Source organism: Microplitis demolitor, chromosome 6, assembly GCF_026212275.2.
Source record: "Microplitis demolitor isolate Queensland-Clemson2020A chromosome 6, iyMicDemo2.1a, whole genome shotgun sequence".
NCBI classification, from domain to species: domain Eukaryota; kingdom Metazoa; phylum Arthropoda; class Insecta; order Hymenoptera; family Braconidae; genus Microplitis; species Microplitis demolitor.
In genome coordinates this window covers 21610972-21630263 of record NC_068550.1, presented here as the reverse complement: position 1 = coordinate 21630263, position 19292 = coordinate 21610972, and the positions used below count along the sequence as shown (strand labels likewise).

The 19292-nt window shown below is 35.5% G+C and overlaps 1 protein-coding gene across 1 annotated transcript; it reads left to right on the top strand.

Annotated features, from left to right (window-relative positions):
* Nucleotides 1-955: 955 nt before the first annotated feature.
* LOC128668118 (golgin subfamily A member 6-like protein 22) lies at nt 956-1888 on the top strand. Its single transcript, XM_053740286.1, has one exon. The coding sequence runs from the start codon at nt 956-958 to the stop codon at nt 1886-1888; it is 933 nt and encodes a 310-aa protein (XP_053596261.1).
* Nucleotides 1889-19292: the final 17404 nt, after the last annotated feature.

The window sequence follows — 19292 nt, the reverse complement described above, 5'->3', positions numbered from 1 at the left end:
AAAGAGCCGTTCGGTTTGAATTTGGTATGGTTTTACGTATGGGTATGGTTGTTTTTTGTATAATTTACTTGAAATCAAAGTCAAAAAATAAAAATAGAAAAAATTATGACAGTTCACCTTGATATTGGATTGATTGAAAAACTCTTCGTCGTAATAATAGGGCGCTGAAGTCCCACTTGACGTCAATTACATTAAGAATAATTTATTTGATGTACGACCTGACTGGAAAAATTAAAAAAAAAAAAATAAAACAATTCATGTTAGTTGATTCCTGAAATGGAAATTTTTAAACAAGTTTTCAACTTTTTAACAAGGTGCTGAAAAGTGCCGTTTAATATAAATTTTATAAACAATAATTTATTTAGTTTAAAATTTGACTGAAAGAATTAAAAAAAAAAGAATAAAAAAATAAATATTAGTTGGCCCTGAAACAGAAATTATTGGGTAAGTTTTTATCATTACAATGGGGAGTTTAAATTTTTCATTTGATGTCAGTTTTATAAGTAACAATTTAATTAGTTAATGATCTAGCTGAAAATATAAAAAAATTAAATATTAGTTTGCCCTGAAATGAAAACATTTAAATAAGTATTTTTCAATACAATGAAGCGCTGAAAAATGTAATTTCAAGTCAATTCTATAAACAATAATTTATTTAATATAAGATTTAACTGAAAGAATAAAAAAAAAAAAATAATAAATATTAGTTGGCCCTGAAAGGAGCGCTGTAAGCTGTGTAAGTGAACAGACGTGTAAAAGAGTAGCTAGTGCAAAAATAAATGAAATAGTGAAAAAAAAAAAGAAAAGGCAAGTAAGTTTAGAGTAAAAAAGGTAGGAGTGAAAAACACCAAACAAGGTGAATAATAAAAAAAAAGAAAAGCTGTGGCACGGGAAAAGCAAAAGACGCGGAAACCAAAAGGTAAAAGCAATCAGGGTTTTGGCGGACATAGAGGAAATGGCGGGAGACAAGACGAAGGAAAAAAGTGACGAGGAACGAGAGGGCAGCACATACAAAGAGATGACAAGTGACGAGGAAAGACATGAGAGAGGTAAAGCGAATGGCGCAAGCGCCGGGATGACCAAGAGAAGGAGGGGAAGGCCGCGCACATTCAAAAGTACAAATTCAGCGAGTAAAAGAGACTACGGTATGAAAAATGGAGCGTTAGAAAAATTTGTGTTTAGTCAGATGGATATAATAAAGGCAAAAGCAAAAAAGGTAGAAAACACAGACAATATAAATGAGGTAGGAACAGACTGGTGCAGAGCCGGATTTCAGCTAGCGAGAACACCGGCAAGAAACAGTAGAGGAAGTCTGCAAGTTGAGAAGGACAGTAATGAAGAGGCGAAAGAGTTAGATATAATCGAGACAATCAATGATAGGAAAGACAAACAGAAAGATGAAGTGGGAAAAAAGACAAGAGAACAAGCAACGCAGACTGGAATGTCAAATTGGAGCCAAAAGCAGGAAATGAAGGATAGTGAAAAAAATTCAGAGGAAAAGATGTGGCAATTGATCGCAGAGATAGAAGACAGGGTAAAAACAAAAGTTGAAGAATTGATAATGAAATCAATGGAAGAAATAAAGGCATGTACAAGACAAGAAACCTCGAAGATAGGGGCCCAAATAATTAGGAGCAAATGTAAAGAAGACCAAGTGGAAAAGGAAAGAAGACACAGACAGGAAATAGAAAGATTAGAGAAGGAAATTGGTAAAAGAGAACAACGCATAAAGGAAAAGGACAGAGTAATTAAAGAGCTAAGTGAAAAAATAAAAAAGGAGAAAGAAAATAAGACGAACATACCAAATAAGACAAAAGCAACCGAGGAAAAAAAAAGGAAAGCAACACGACAGTCAGAGTCACGACACAAAGAGACAAGGAAAGAGTAACAGTGGAGGAAGGCAGGAAAGAGGGCGATCAAGAGTGAAGGAAACAGAAAACGCGTGGGCGAATGAAAGGAATGTTCAAGAAATGAGGGAATGGAGCTTGGAAAATGAGGTGGAAAGATTCGTGAGCGAGGCGAGGAAAAGACAAGATAAGAAGGACAAAACAAATGAAGAATGGAGAAGACAAGAAAAAGAAAAGCTCATTGAAGAAACGCCAAAAAAAAATTAATGGAAATGAGCTGGAGGAAGAACTAAAAGAAAGGAAGCAAAAAAGGTTAAACATACACATATATTATGAAAATGGCATGTACCGAAGAAAAGAAGACGTAATGAAGGTGATGAAAAGGAGATTGAAATTCAGAATTGAGCCGATGAGAGTAAAATTCCAGAAAGGAAGACAGATAATAATCGAGAGTGCAAATGAGAAAGAGAAGAGAGACATTCTGGGAAGACGGAAGATTATAAAAGGGACCGGAGTGTTCGTGGGGGAAGAAAAAACGAGTAGAGAGTTAGAAGTCGAGAGGTGGATAAGAAGAAAAGGAAAATGGGAGCAGAGTAATGGCAATGTAACAGAAGTAGAGGGGAAGAAAATAAAAATTGGGGAGGTGTGGTGGTGTTGGAATGAAAAAAAAGGAGAATTGGAATTATGAAAGTGGGCGAATGATGAGAAAAAGGAGTGGAGAGTGGGTACAGAAAGAGAAACAGAGGCCAAGGAGAGAGAGGACCAAAATAAAGGAAGAGAGCAAGAAAAGAGAAGGAAAATAATGTTTTGGAATGTTGCAGGTATGAATGAGGTAGAAAAAGCTTCCACAATGATGGAAGAAAACGAGATTGTTGTGCTTGTGGAGACATGGGTAATGGAAGATAAGGTGGAAATAACATGTGAGAGGCTGAGCAAAGAATTCAAATGGTGGGCGAAGCCTGCGACGAGAGAGAAACAGAGAGGAAGAGCAAAGAGAGGTCATATTATTGGGATAAAAAAAAATTGCAAACCAAAATGGGAAGTCAGGGAATGGAAATACGGAATGATGTTGGAAGAAAGTAAGGAAAGTGAAAGTATAATCACAGTGTATAACAATGTAGGAATGAGCAAATTAGAAACGGAGCTAAGAAGGCAGATAGAAAAATGTGCAAACAGGGACGAAAGTGTGATGATCATTGGGGACTTTAATGCGAGAATCGGAGAAGAAAACGTAACAGGAGAGGACGAAGGCAGAGTGAGGAAAAAAAGAAAATCGAGAGACAAGACAGTAAACAGCGAAGGAAAAAAATTACTAAAGATGTGTGATGAGTTAGGACTCTGCGTATAAAATGATAGAGCAAGAGGAGATGAAGGTGGGGAAATAACTTACGTCGGGGGAGACGAAGAGAGTTTAGGATCAGTAATTGACCTAATACTAACGCTGGACAGAGGCGATGAGCAAGAAATAGAGGTAAGAGTGGTGGAAAGAATAGAGTCAGATCATCTACCAGTGTTGGCGAGATATAAGGTAAAGAGAAATGAGGAAGAGAGTAAGGAAGGAAGCTGCATGTCAGAGGAGGAAGAGCAGGAAGAAATTGGAGCAAATAAGCTGATCTGGAAGAAAGAAAAAATACAGGAGTATGCAGAAGCAACGCAGGAAGCACTGACAGAAGCAGTAGAGGAAAAAAGCGAGCTTGAGTGGGAGGATATAAAGGAAATAGTAAGAAAAGGGGCTGAAAGAACGGGGATGGTGATGAAAGGAAAGAAGGACAAAGATACAAAGGAGAAAAAAAAGTGGTACAATATCGAGGGTAAAAAAAAAGAAAAGAAGTATGGAAGAAGCTCAAAGAATTCATCAAGGATAATAACAAAGAAAAAAAAAGAAATCTGAAGGAAAGCAGAAAGAAATATAGGGAAACAATCAAAGAGAGCAAGGAAAGGTGGATGATGGAAAGGTGTGAGGAGATAAATAACGCCAAAGACATGACAAAATGGTGGGAAGCCATAAATAGGTTCAGAGGAAGAAAGAAAAGAGCTGCAAGCAACAGCATAAAAGCAAAACAATGGGAAAAGCACTTTAGTGATCTGCTGAATGGGGAAGGCAATGAAGAATCGGAAGAAGAAGAAAATGAGCCGTGGAAAGGAGAAGGTAGTAATGAAGGATCAGAGGAGCCGAAGCTCGATAAAAACTTCAGCAGGAGAGAAGTGAAAGCCGCAATAAGAAAGCTCGGGAATCACAAAGCTCCAGGGGAAGACGGGATGGCAGCAGAATTTATAAAGAACAGTGCACCAGATGTCATTGAATGGATAGGCGAAATTATAAATAGAATATGGGACGAAGGAAGTATGCCAGAATGATGGGACACAGCAGTGATAATTCCGATTTACAAAGCAGGAGACGAAGAAAGAACAGAAAATTACAAGGGAATTTCGCTTCTAAATACAGGGTACAAGTTATTGACAACTATGATGACGGAGAGGCTAAATAACTGGATAGATAAAGAAAAAATTTTAAGGGAAAGTCAGGTGGGGTTCAGGAAAAAAAGAGGGACAAGGGACCACATATTTGTATTGAATAGTCTAATAAACAACAAAATGAAGAGGAAGGGAGGAAAATTATGCATCGGGTTCATAGACTTTAGAGCGGCGTTCGACACAGTCAGGAGACCAAAAATGAAGAGAAAGGTATGGAGGAAGGGGGCCAGAGGGAGAATGCACAGAATAATAAGAGAAATATATAAAAGAACATATTGTAAGGTGAAAGTAGGAAAAAGAAGACAGACAAAAGAATTTATAACAAGAAAAGGGGAAAGACAAGGGTGTGCGATGAGCGGAGCGTTATATGGCATAGATATCGACGACCTAGAAAAGACGATGGAAGAGAAGAAGAGAGGAGGGACAATGATTGGGAACCAACGAATACATGTCATGAAATATGCGGATGATGTGGCGCTAGTTGCGGACACGGAAGAGGAGCTAAGAGGGATGCTGAAAGAGCTGGAAAGATACACAGAAGAGAATAAGATGGAGGTGAACGTGGAAAAAACAAAAATTCTAATATGCAGAAATGGAGGTAGAAAAAAGAAGGGAAAAAAATGGATGTATAAAGGAAGTGAGGTCGAAGAAGTCAAAGAATTTAAATATCTTGGGTACCATTTCACCACAAGGAATAGCGCAGGGAAACAAAAAAAGGAACTAGCACAAAAAGCACAAAAGGCCACAAATGCAGTATGGGGAGTGATAAAAAGTAGCAAAAGGAACAGCATGAGGGACAGGATGTATCTGATGAACACTGTGGCAAGAACAGTAGCTTTGTACGGAGTGGAGGTCTGGGGATGGGAAAAGTCGGAAGAAATAGAGAGGGTGCATAGGAGGCTCTGCAAGATGGCATTAGGAGTAAGAAGGGATACACCAGAATATATTTGGAGGGACGAGATGGGAGTAGAAAAGATGGAAGTAATATTAAAAGAAAGAGCAGTAAGATATATGAAGGATTGTATGATGATGGAAAAATAGAGATGGCCAAGGATAGCACTGAAAGAAGAAATGAGAGGGATTATGAACAGGTGCCCGACGAAATGGGGGAAAATGGTGAAGGTTGCGCTAAAAAAAATGTAATGCGAGGAGGTGATAGAGATGATCTACAGGGATGCGGGAGTAGAGGAAATAGAGGAAAAGCTGAATGAGGGCATTAAGAAAATGAGAGAGAACGTAAAAGGAGGCTGAAGACGCAATAAACAAATCAACGTATAATACATTGTACAAAAAAATAAGATTAGAGAAAGAAGAAGATAACTACTGGAAAAAAGATAATGTAAGAGGGGAGGACAAGGAGATGTGGGCGAGGATAAGGTGTGGAAATTTGGGAAGAGCGGGCAAAAAAGGGTACAGGCACTGGAGCTGTAGAGGGTGTGGGAAAGAGGAGGAAACGTTGATACACCTACTGAAATGTGAAGGAATATATGAAGGGGTGGAGAAGGAAAAAGAGCTGCTAGAAGAGTGGAGAGGGTTAGAGGATAAAAAAGTAGAAGAAAAGTTGATAGCAAAATTAAAAGGAGAGGTTGATATAAAACTATGTACGGTCTTCAAGAGAATTGAAGAAATTTTGAGAGTCAACTCAGGGTTACGGAGCGTGGTGCAAGCGGGATTCCAAGACTGTGACGTGCAAAAAATATAAGAAGCCAAAAACAAATAAATTATAGAAGTTAAAAAGTAAGAAAGAAATAATATATATAACGAAGTAAATATTTTACCAAATGAAAATATGATTTATGTAAAAATTTGTATACGACCTATAAGTTGTGCAAATAAAACTATTTTATATATAGTTGGCCCTGAAATAAAAATATTTAAATAAGTTTTTATCGTTACGATTATACATTTCAAGTAAATTTTATAAGAAATAATATTTGATATACAATTTAGCTGAAAGAATTGAAAAATAAATAAAGAAAATTTATATTAGTTAGCCTTGAAATAAAAATTTACTCATTGTAGTCGATGAACAAAACAAGCTAAAAGAATTAACGAAAAAAAAAGTTTACATTAGTAAGAACCAAAAAAAGTTATTAGGTTGATCAGAAGTAATAACTTTTTTTTTTCTTTAAAAATCATAAATTTATTATCAACCATAAAAGATACATGATAAAATTTTTATGGCATAAAAACCCATTTCGCAAGAGTTCGGTGAACGAACTAATATTTTTAGTTTATAAAAAATTTGTCGCAGGATTGAAAGCGAATTCGCAATGTGTAACTTATAAGTATTGACGATAAAAAGATTTGGTGATGGGGGAGAAATGGCGAAACTTCAAAGCCATTTAGAATTTGGGAAGATTTGGATCAGTAAAAATAAGTAGTATTTTCTATACAAAAGCGCAATATCCTTATAAGTTTTTGTTTAAATAAATTTTTGTAATATGTTTGATAGTTTGGTTTGAATTTCAATTAAAAATTCACAGTAATAAAGAGTAGAAAAAAAATTATGTCCAAGAAATGGTGACTCATCAAAACCATTCCCTTGACTATAATATAAAATTTGAAAGATTAAAAATCAAAGAATTTTTTATACAGAAACAAATTTGAAGAAGCGAATGATGAATCTTCAAAATGATGCTCCAATTACAAATATTCAATTTATGAGCAACAAGATATAGATTTTTTTTAAAACTATAAGACATAAAAAAAATAATTACCAAGTTTATGATATTTACCAACCAAAATTTATAAACATTCCATTAAAAAAATCATATATTTCTTGTCATTAAAATTTTTATTAAACAATTATTTTTTTTGCAATACATCAGTCACATTAAATTTATTTCATTTGCCTTTATTTATTTCTTATAACTTTTTTAATGCAACCTAAATAATAAAATATCAAAGCCCCTGGAAAAATATTAACATTCAAAATTTGAAGTTGGAATAAATATGTATTCGCTTAAGCGTAAGTAATTACTCACTTGAGATTTTTCTGGCTTAAGTGTCACAAGTTATCCTCAATTTTACTACCAGTTCCGAATAATTATCCAGTTTAAATTTATTTTCTCTTATAGTTTAAATTACAATTAAGCTTTAATTCGAATTCATAAGTTCCCTACTGTTAATTCAAAAGCTTGACGGAAAAATAAATAAATTATTTCAGTCGATTAATTTCGAATGAGATAAAAACATAGAGACTCTTTACTTGAAGTCAAACTGATTATTATGTAAAATAAATTTTATTGCAATAAAAAATATTTGTAGTTTGAAAACCTGGTACGCGCCGTATAAGAATTCGCCCTATATCGAACCACGGATTGAGTAAAATGAACCAAAGATGGACACAGAGAAAAAAATTTATTAATTAGTAGCTTTCAGATGAAATAAAATAATAACCGAATTTTGGTAGATTTTTCAGAGGGACCATGTTGCCCCATATAAAAATTTTTTTTGTTGGAGCATATTAATGACGAACACATGGAACAAAACTAGCAGAAATAAAAGGGGTAAAAAGAGCAAATATCAAATCTCTTTTTCACGACGCATTTCGCTTTAAATTTAAAGATTTTTAATTTTCGATAAATGTGGTATATTGAGACAAAAAGTAAGTATCCCCCTCCCTTCTTCCCCTATTCGAGCCGCCAAAAACTCAGTCTTTCCTTAAGTACTCCCTTTTGCCCCTCTCTTCCTGAATTATGACCACAGATATTTAAGAGTGGGGGAGAAAAGTAATTATCTGGGGAGATTTTGTTAAGGTCGAAGGTACCATAGACAACATCATTCAAAACCGTTTTCGATCTTGAGACGATCAGTCGTACAGTCAATCTTGTCCCAAAACTACAAACATAAAATCAGTGATCGTTAATAATTTAACTTGAAGTTATAACTAAGTGAACAGTTACTCTCACAGTAAAGTGTCAGAGTTAATCAAATTAAAAGTTCATTATTTAAAAGTCGACAATTATTAATTGCATCACTCATTACGATCGAATCAATCCGTTCAATATTCAATTGCGAATACGTTGACAACTTAATCAAACTATAACAGGGCTATGCTGTTACTCTGGTCGTCCTTAAATTACCTTTTTAAGGGCGCCACTGGAAGTGATAACGGCCTCCCAGAACCGGATCTTAGATCATCAGGGTCGGTGTAATTTTATTTAATTGTAAGAGAAGGATGAGGAAGGATAACTTATAAATAATTTACTATTTCAATTCACCAATTAAACCTTTTTATTTTCTCATGACCTAATTGACCTTTATAATTTTAACTTCACTTATAACCTTTTTATAAATCTTATTTTATACCTTTTTAAACCTTATAACTTCTTATCTAAACCTTATAACATTAAACCTTATAAACCTTAGAACCTTATGACCTTATAACATTAAACCTTATGACATTAATTGACCTTAACATAAAACCTTATAACCTTTATAACTTCATTGAACCTTATAACCTTTTATTTATTTACCCGCAATAATTTTATTAATAAAACCAGCCAACTACCTTTGGCGTTACCACACACTCCCACACTCTGGTTAAAAATCGCTTTACCTTCGCGACACTTAATTACTAAATTAGCCAACTACCTTTGGCATTTCCACACACTCACACACACAATGATTAAAAATCGCTTAACCTTCGCGATACTTAATTACTAAATTAGCCAACTACCTTTGGCATTTCCACACACTCACACACACAATGATTAAAAATCGCTTAACCTTCGCGATACTTAATTACTAATACTTTTCCTTAACTACTTATTTATTTCACTCACTCGGTCCCCTGGACTTATTTTACACACACTTCTTAAATTAATTTTCCGCAATTAATAATTTAATTAATTTAGAGAATTATATAATTTTTAATTAATTTATTAATTGATTTTTCTTTCCTAATTTATTGAGTACTATTTCCTTCTCATTTACTTATCACTTATTTTATCTCCTTAATAACACGACCTTGATTCATTAATTTAATACCACGTTACTTCAGGTACTTTTATCACCGCGATAATTATTCTTATTTTAATTCTGCCTTCTTTTTAATTAATTATAATTTCTTTAATTGCTTAATTTCCTAATTAATTTTATAACGTCTTCGACCACGGACTTCTCTTATTTTCCCGAGACAATTTTAATTGATTTTCTTAATTTATTATTTTATTAAATTTTATGTATAAGTAATCACTAATGGACTAGCGTCTATGACTAGATTCGACTGTTCCGGTGCGCGCGTCACTCGACCCACCTGGAAACTTCTAGAAGAATTCCGGCTACCTGCCTGGAAATATTTTATACACGCAATGGCTCCGGCTACCTGCCTGGAGTTAATTAATTACTAAATCTTATAATTATCCGAATTTAATTTATTAATTTACTTTTGCAATTAATTTAATTCGCGAGGATTTTCTTTGGGCGCGACGATATTAACGCATGCCAAGTATTTAATAAAATTTTCCGGCTTCCCGCCTGGAATAAATTTTATAAATACCTCTCCAGTAAATTCTCCAGATCTTTCCGTCGTGTCTCTGTCCGGGTTTTGTCTGATTAATTTCCTTGTTCTCGTAATTGTCTGGTCTAATTTTTGGTTCCGTCTCTCTCTCTGTTTTTACTCTCTCTCTCTCTCTCCTTTCTTTCTTTCTCCCTCACTCTCCTTTAACCTGTTACAATCAGACGCAATTAGTAATGTTTTATATAAAATACCGGCTAACTGCCTGGTATTTATTATTAATAATCGGGATTTTTATCGCTTGGTTCCACAATAGACTCAAGCTAATTATTAATTAATTACCTGGTTAATTAATTTAACGGCGTCTGTATGGCGTCGGTTGTCTGGTTACTTCGTCTCTCCACCTCTCTATTCGGACGTCCCGATGGTTAATGCCCGATTCTCGTTCCGGTCCCCGTTTTTAATTGCTCGCTCACTCTTGACTATAGTTGTCCTTTTTCCACTCCTACTTAACTCTAGGTGGGGTCGACGGTCGAGCAAGTGAAATTTCCATTTCCGGACGACTAGTCGCTACCTACCCGGAATACCCGAAGTGGTAATGTCACATGACCGACAGTGCGCATAATAGATTTTATTTTAAACTTAATTGAACGCGGTAAATACAAATTTACCCCATTACACTCCCCCCTGCCAGACTGTCGCCCGGGTTGGAAATTGCAGATGCTCGTCGTCCAAGGATATAGGAACAGCAAGTTAAAACGAATGATCGGTACACGAAAATAGCAAAATTTGATGAATTTATTTTATATAAGGACACGATAATTATAATTCCATATTATCATCTGGATCATTTATAACTAAGTCATCATCGGAGTTGACCTCTAACTCTAGAACTTCTTCACGGTCATCAAATGCCGGAATCTCTTCTTCGCACCCTGAGTTGACGACTGAGACATATGATCAGAAATTCTTTTTGAGTTTCTGGATTTCGTTGAACTAAAATTGCTCCCAGTCCTGTATCACAGGCATCGGTATATAAATAATACGGGAGTCCAGCCTTGGGTACTGATAACGGATGAGCGTCGATAAGAGCTCGTTTTAAACGCTGGAACGATTCTTCTTCCAGATCTCCCCACTTCCACTCGGTGTTGACTCCAGTCAATTTATTTAAAGGACCCTGAGCCTTTGCTACATTTTGAAGATGTCGATGATACCAATTGACTAGTCCTAAGAAGCTGCGTAGTTGCTTTCTGGTTGTTGGCCGTGGATAATTAATTATTGGTGCTATTTTCTCTGGATCCGTATGCAGACTATCTTTATTTACAACAAATCCAAGAAATTTAACTTCAGGTCGACAAAATTTACTTTTCTCGGGATTTATGAGTAACCCAGCATCTCTAAAAACTTCAAACACCAGACTTAAGATTTTTTTTAAGTTCCTCTAATGTTCCACTGATGACTATCCAGTCATCTAAATATGCAAAGACTTGTTCGGCCCATTTCGTCGGTAATTCTCGATCAACTAGAATTTTATGGAATCTTTCTTTCAATTCATCCATAGCTTTTTGAAAAGTACTTGGAGCACCTACTAGTCCATACGGCATCCGTAACCACTCGAATTGCCCTCGTCCTTCCACAGAAAAAGCGGTGAGAGGAATCGACGCAACTGCCATGCGGATTTGATGGAAAGCTTCTTTTAAATCCATAGTACTTATATAAACTGCACCGTGTAATGCGCTCAATATGCGTAACATATTAGGTAACGGGTGAGCTGGTGGTATTGTCACTCGATTAATAGGCCGATAGTCTACACAAAATCTCCAGGTGTTGTTGGGTTTAGCTACCATGACCGGTGAACACGACCAAACACTGTAACTTGGTCTTATAAATTTCTTCTCAAGTAACTCGTCGATTTGCCGATTTAATTCCTCGTTGATCACAGGACTGCGTCTATATGGTTTAATCCTGACTGGTCTAGCATCAGGTTTCAAGACAATTTCGTGCTCGATGATGTTAGTTAATCCTTGATTCGGCATCGCTTCAAATTTTTCCATTTCAGTTTTGATAAAATTTTTGAAATTTGATTCTTCATCAGCTGTCATTGATAAGCACCTCGACGAATTTTCTTTACATGATATAAGTTCAAATTGATGTATTTCAGGATGACCACTGAACTGCCAAGTTTTCTCTTTGCTGTTTATAATGACTCCAAATTGTAATGCAAAGTCCATTCCTAGGACCACAGAATGTCCAAGATCTTCAAGTACACTTAAGTATTGTTCACCAGCGACCGATCCTATCTGTATAATAAACGGGGCACCGCCAAGGCTTTTACACAAAGTATGATTGGCCAGTAAAACACCTCGCTTTTGTGTATCATCAGGTCTTAATTCACCTGACGCGTACTCCTTGATGTCTTCATATACTTTTGCATTGATGTAGGATCTCTCACTGCCAGTGTCCAGGATACCATTGAGTTTTATACCAAAAATCCAAAGTGATACTGGTATTCTTGCTGTATATTCTGGTGGCTTCGGACCTGAACCAGGAATAAAAATTTTTCTTTCCGCTAGACGGTATTTTTGAGCAGCTGACAATGATTTATTTTAAAGAATTCCAGGAATGAAAGCTTCTCGAGATGTAGACGTTGTAAATGTATCCGCTACCTGCGAGTCTGGGGACTGGTTAAAAGAACTACCTAGTTCCAGAGGACGCGGTAACGATACATTGAAGTCGAGATCAACTGGTTCCAATCCAGGTTGAAATTCATCTTCCCATTGGGTTTCAGGTTCATCATCATCTGGTTCTTCTATAGATGTAATTGAATTCAGATTAATATTCTCGTCTGCTTGATTGAGATCTTCAACGATGCAATTTGGATCTTCTAAAAATTGAATTAATTGATTAATAATTTCTGTAGAATTACTTGACAGGTCTGCTTGAGTTAATGAAATTATATCCTCTACGTATATCGTGTTCACGGACATGGTAGACAATTGTAAGTCACTACCTGGAATGGAGTATCGCGGCGAACCTACCTGCGATATCTCATTCCGGTCATCAGGTTGAGCTACACTACCTGGTTGAGAATAGTGCGGTGAAACTACCTGCACAACCTCTTGCCGGTTAATTTTATTATCTTGTTTTGGTTTATTTAACCCCTTAGTTACTCCAAAATTATCCTGAGCCGACGGGGAATTCGGTCCAGGTATTAATCGTTTTTTCGATTGTCTTCAGGTACATTATTGTTCTCCTGACGTCCTTGAGGTGGATTGTCAGGTGAGGTTGAAGCATTTGGTCTATTATCATTACTATAAACCGCTAAGTTACAATTATTGCGGGTATGACCAACTTCAAAACAAATATTACAGACTTCCTGTCTGGGGTTTTGACATACCTCGAAAACGTGACCTGGAACTCCACAGTTGAAACACGGTCTGTTGTATCTTGGAGCGACTACTGGATTCTGATTAAAGCCGGATAACCTTCCTGGCTCCTGAATCAGACGAGGTCTAACTTGTTGTTGCTGTCTGTTGTTGTATTGGTAATTTTGAGGTCGGTAATAATTAGTATTATTCCTCATTTGCACTCCATATCTGTTGTTATAAGTTGCTGGTGGTGGTGCAACCATCAGATTACATCTGGACGGTTCCAATTCATCTTCTTCATAAACTGCTTCATCAGACGGAGATTGTATCAAATTAAATCTGGTTTTATCTTGGAATTTTACAGTTTTATTCACGACAGCAGTCGGTTGTTGAGCCTCCTCTATGCACCTTGTAGCTTCATGTAACGCATTTAATAGGTCTTCATACGTATTGACTGATCTGGCGAATACCAGAGTACGTAACTCATCTGTCAGATGATTACGGATAGAGGCGACTTGTTCCGATACTGGTGGAGGTATCTGCATTGACTGATACTTCTGCTGGATTTTTAATACAAACTCAGTCACGTTATCCCCAGGTTTCATCCGCATCTTACTGATTTCCATAATAATCTGGTGGTCTGTGGCTGAGCTGCCGAAAGCTTTTCTAAATTCCGTCTTAAATTGCATGTAATTTTCCCAGCGAAGATAGTTTGCGTCAAACCACTGTGCTGCAGCTCCTTGGAGTATATAACTCATCGCCTTGAGCAAAAACCACTCGGACCATCCTTCACGGTGTGCTCTGGCTTCAGCAGCATACAAGAAATCATTTACAGTCATGTTCTCCTGAGGAAAATGTAAATTTCCCATTTTCAGACTCTGCAAAATATCCTTCCATCGTCTGTCGTCGAAATTCCTGCCTTGGTTTTGTTGGAAGACTCGATTCTGAGCGGGTCTTCCTGGTAGGTCGTGGAGATGACCATCTACCTGGGGTTGACTCCCTGCTCGACCTCCCTGGTCGTTATTTGGCACTGGAATCTGGCCTTGTTGTTCCATTTGTAGTTGACGTAATTGATCTTGCAGATAATTGATACGATCTGCCACTGATGGATCACGATGATTATTTTGCTGAGCTTGTGGCTGATGTTGGTGTTGTTGGGGACCCAAACTCTGAGGTCTATGAGCAGCTGGGCACTCCCCCCTCGCCAAACGTTGACCCATCGGGGAAATGTTTGCACCACCAAGCTGGAACTCAGCTGCTCTCCAATCCACTGGTGAATTTGATCGCCATGAATTATCACGTGAATTTAGTCTGTTGTTAATTTCCCGTTGTTGGTCTATCAGCTCTCTCATCATTTGGGACAGTTGATTAATCGTCACAGCATTTTCTTTATTTATATTACGTTGATTATTTGACATTCGACGTATTTGCTGTGTACTATTGTCCATACGATTAAATATACGTCTCATATCTGATGGAATATTGTCCTGAAAATGATTGAGACTTCCAGCAAAATCCATTTGATTATCAACTACTCTCTCCTGCCTATGGAGATCACCCACCTGCGTTCTGGGTGGAAAATTCCATCCATCTGCGGTTCCGATCGTCCCGTGATTTCCTAGCAGTGTGTTTGTAAGTATTGGATATGGCGGTGGTGGATCCACTGTCAGTGAATTTGTAACTGTACTAGTTGTAGTTGTAACTGTTGGCGTTGTTCTGGTACATGTAGTGACTGTTGTGACTGTTGTTAATCTTACTGATGCACCAGGATTTGATGTGATTGTCGAGCGGTTAACTCCCCTACCTGCTGACAACCTACGTCCTCCAGCCATTTCTGAATCTTCTTCTTGGTTGAACATGATCACCATTTATAATTTCACTTGTATAAATAGTCTATTTAATATTAATTTATCACAACAAATTACTGGCGGATTTATTTTAAGTTTTATTTTAGACAGAACTTAATCGTTTATTTACTGTGTTACTACCCAGTAATTTTAATCTTTCTATTTTCGAGTTTGAGGATTATTCTAAATATAGAATCGTGACACGTCCGGTAATATTTTAAGTCGATAATTATTTTACTTATAATTTTTTCTTGTGATTTTGTTTTAATTATTTTATACTGAAAATTATAAGTAAATTTTATGACTAAATTATTTTATAGAATAATTATCGAAATCGGTTTACTAATTATTTCATGTAATATTTTAATTATTATTACTTTTAATTATTAAAATTATTTATCACAGTTATTTCAGTCTTAATATTTTCAGTATTTTGTAAATTTTAATTTCAATATTTTTCTACCTAATTTTATCACAAAATCAAAGTTTTCAAATTTTAACTTAAACTCAATTTTTTTCTCTTTCCAAAATTTTCATGAATTTTATCCGATGCCACGCCACACTATTTTTAATTTTCTTTTTTTCACGCCACGCTACTATGAATTTATTTTTTCCACGTCTTTAATTTATAAATTAACTCCTCAACCTCTCTTACAATTAATTACGGGGTTTTCAAATGTTGGGCGCCAAATATAACAGGGCTATGCTGTTACTCTGGTCGTCCTTAAATTACCTTTTTAAGGGCGCCACTGGAAGTGATAACGGCCTCCCAGAACCGGATCTTAGATCATCAGGGTCGGTGTAATTTTATTTAATTGTAAGAGAAGGATGAGGAAGGATAACTTATAAATAATTTACTATTTCAATTCACCAATTAAACCTTTTTATTTTCTCATGACCTAATTGACCTTTATAATTTTAACTTCACTTATAACCTTTTTATAAATCTTATTTTATACCTTTTTAAACCTTATAACTTCTTATCTAAACCTTATAACATTAAACCTTATAAACCTTAGAACCTTATGACCTTATAACATTAAACCTTATGACATTAATTGACCTTAACATAAAACCTTATAACCTTTATAACTTCATTGAACCTTATAACCTTTTATTTATTTACCCGCAATAATTTTATTAATAAAACCAGCCAACTACCTTTGGCGTTACCACACACTCCCACACTCTGGTTAAAAATCGCTTTACCTTCGCGACACTTAATTACTAAATTAGCCAACTACCTTTGGCATTTCCACACACTCACACACACAATGATTAAAAATCGCTTAACCTTCGCGATACTTAATTACTAAATTAGCCAACTACCTTTGGCATTTCCACACACTCACACACACAATGATTAAAAATCGCTTAACCTTCGCGATACTTAATTACTAATACTTTTCCTTAACTACTTATTTATTTCACTCACTCGGTCCCCTGGACTTATTTTACACACACTTCTTAAATTAATTTTCCGCAATTAATAATTTAATTAATTTAGAGAATTATATAATTTTTAATTAATTTATTAATTGATTTTTCTTTCCTAATTTATTGAGTACTATTTCCTTCTCATTTACTTATCACTTATTTTATCTCCTTAATAACACGACCTTGATTCATTAATTTAATACCACGTTACTTCAGGTACTTTTATCACCGCGATAATTATTCTTATTTTAATTCTGCCTTCTTTTTAATTAATTATAATTTCTTTAATTGCTTAATTTCCTAATTAATTTTATAACGTCTTCGACCACGGACTTCTCTTATTTTCCCGAGACAATTTTAATTGATTTTCTTAATTTATTATTTTATTAAATTTTATGTATAAGTAATCACTAATGGACTAGCGTCTATGACTAGATTCGACTGTTCCGGTGCGCGCGTCACTCGACCCACCTGGAAACTTCTAGAAGAATTCCGGCTACCTGCCTGGAAATATTTTATACACGCAATGGCTCCGGCTACCTGCCTGGAGTTAATTAATTACTAAATCTTATAATTATCCGAATTTAATTTATTAATTTACTTTTGCAATTAATTTAATTCGCGAGGATTTTCTTTAGGCGCGACGATATTAACGTATGCCAAGTATTTAATAAAATTTTCCGGCTTCCCGCCTGGAATAAATTTTATAAATACCTCTCCAGTAAAAATCTCCAGATCTTTCCGTCGTGTCTCTGTCCGGGTTTTGTCTGATTAATTTCCTTGTTCTCGTAATTGTCTGGTCTAATTTTTGGTTCCGTCTCTCTCTCTGTTTTTACTCTCTCTCTCTCTCTCCTTTCTTTCTTTCTCCCTCACTCTCCTTTAACCTGTTACAATCAGACGCAATTAGTAATGTTTTATATAAAATACCGGCTAACTGCCTGGTATTTATTATTAATAATCGGGATTTTTATCGCTTGGTTCCACAATAGACTCAAGCTAATTATTAATTAATTACCTGGTTAATTAATTTAACGGCGTCTGTATGGCGTCGGTTGTCTGGTTACTTCGTCTCTCCACCTCTCTATTCGGACGTCCCGATGGTTAATGCCCGATTCTCGTTCCGGTCCCCGTTTTTAATTGCTCGCTCACTCTTGACTACAGTTGTCCTTTTTCCACTCCTACTTAACTCTAGGTGGGGTCGACGGTCGAGCAAGTGAAATTTCCATTTCCGGACGACTAGTCGCTACCTACCCAGAATACCCGAAGTGGTAATGTCACATGACCGACAGTGCGCATAATAGATTTTATTTTAAACTTAATTGAACGCGGTAAATACAAATTTACCCCGTTACAAACAAGTAAATGTCGAAAATATCAATACAGTGGTTCCAGTCATGGGTGGTTTTACGCTGCTTCATATAGCAGCTTTCAATAATGATAAAAGATTGGTGAACTATCTGCTCCGCAAGAAAGCTGATGTGAATTCAAGAAGTAAATACTGGGGTACAGCTCTTCACATTGCTGTTATAATGGAGAACTTGGGTATAATTGAAAGCCTCATCAATTACGGAGCAGACGTTAATACTCTGCTAATTCAGGACTCTGATTTGATCCATTACCTGTATAGAGCTGAGCCAAATCTTGAAGAAAATCCTGAGTTTTTATTACAAAAGCATGCCATTGAGACTGCGATGTTGGAAACCTATGATTTTTGTTTTGGCAAATCACCGTTACAAATTGCTGTTGATCGAGGTAATGAAAAACTTGTAGAATTACTTTTAAAAAATAATGCTGATCCGAACCTTGATACTCATTATTTTGAAACAACACTAATATGTGCTATTACTAAAGAAAACTTACCAATTATGGAGCTTCTTCTAACATACGGTGCAAATGTTAATAGTGTAAGTGAAAGTGGTTTTTCAAAAGAAAGTCCTTTACATGTTGCTGTCCAATCCCGAAGTTCGGAAGCAGTAGAATTAATCTTGAACCATAGTATGGTTGATATAAATATAGTGACAGCGTATAAATATTCAGCGCTTCATTACGCATTTTTCGCAACCGACGATAATATCATAAGACAACTGCTTAATGCTGGTGTTGATATTAATTTAAAAAACGCTAATGGTAAAACAGCATTTGCTTCACGACAGAATTATTCACAAAAAGTTAAAGACACAATTACTGAATATATTGCCAAACTCAGTGCGACGAATTGTTACATTGATAAAGAAAATTTAGCAGTCGTAGATAGTGGAAAATTTGGTGAATTGCGCGGTCAGTGCATAAGCGAAATTGAAAAACTGAAGATAACATATATTGGTACGAGTAATGTTACACTTTATAATGTTCTATGTAATAAATGTGAACACAAATTAGCTTTAAGTTTAAAGTATGTTAGTGATAGTACTATTTTAAATTTGAACATTGAATCTTTTTTTCCACTATACGGTGGAATGATTGCTTATCGTTTAAGAAAAGCATTAGGACGGAAAAAATTGCTATCCAATGCTATTAGTTTAATTGATGATATTTTCAATAACATTCAACTTCCAAGTACTTTTACGAGGAGTATTTTAAAATTACTGACTAATGAAGATTTGGAAAAATTACAATGATATATTTATAGGAATATTTTTAATTAATATTATTAAGTCTGTAATATTTTGAAACATTTTCATGGGTGTAGGGTTAATAAGTATATAAATTCGTGGTCTTTATTATTAACAATGTCAAATAATTACTTATTTGATTCATTTATTTTCAATACGTATATAACATTAAATGTTTCACTTATAAGTGCACACATTTGTAATTGAATAGATTAAGTTGTGTTTTTATTATTTATATTTTT

What these genes read in the sequence shown, in the direction of transcription:
- LOC128668118 (XM_053740286.1), top strand. Translation starts at nt 956, where the DNA reads ATGGCGGGAGACAAGACGAAGGAAAAAAGTGACGAGGAACGAGAGGGC.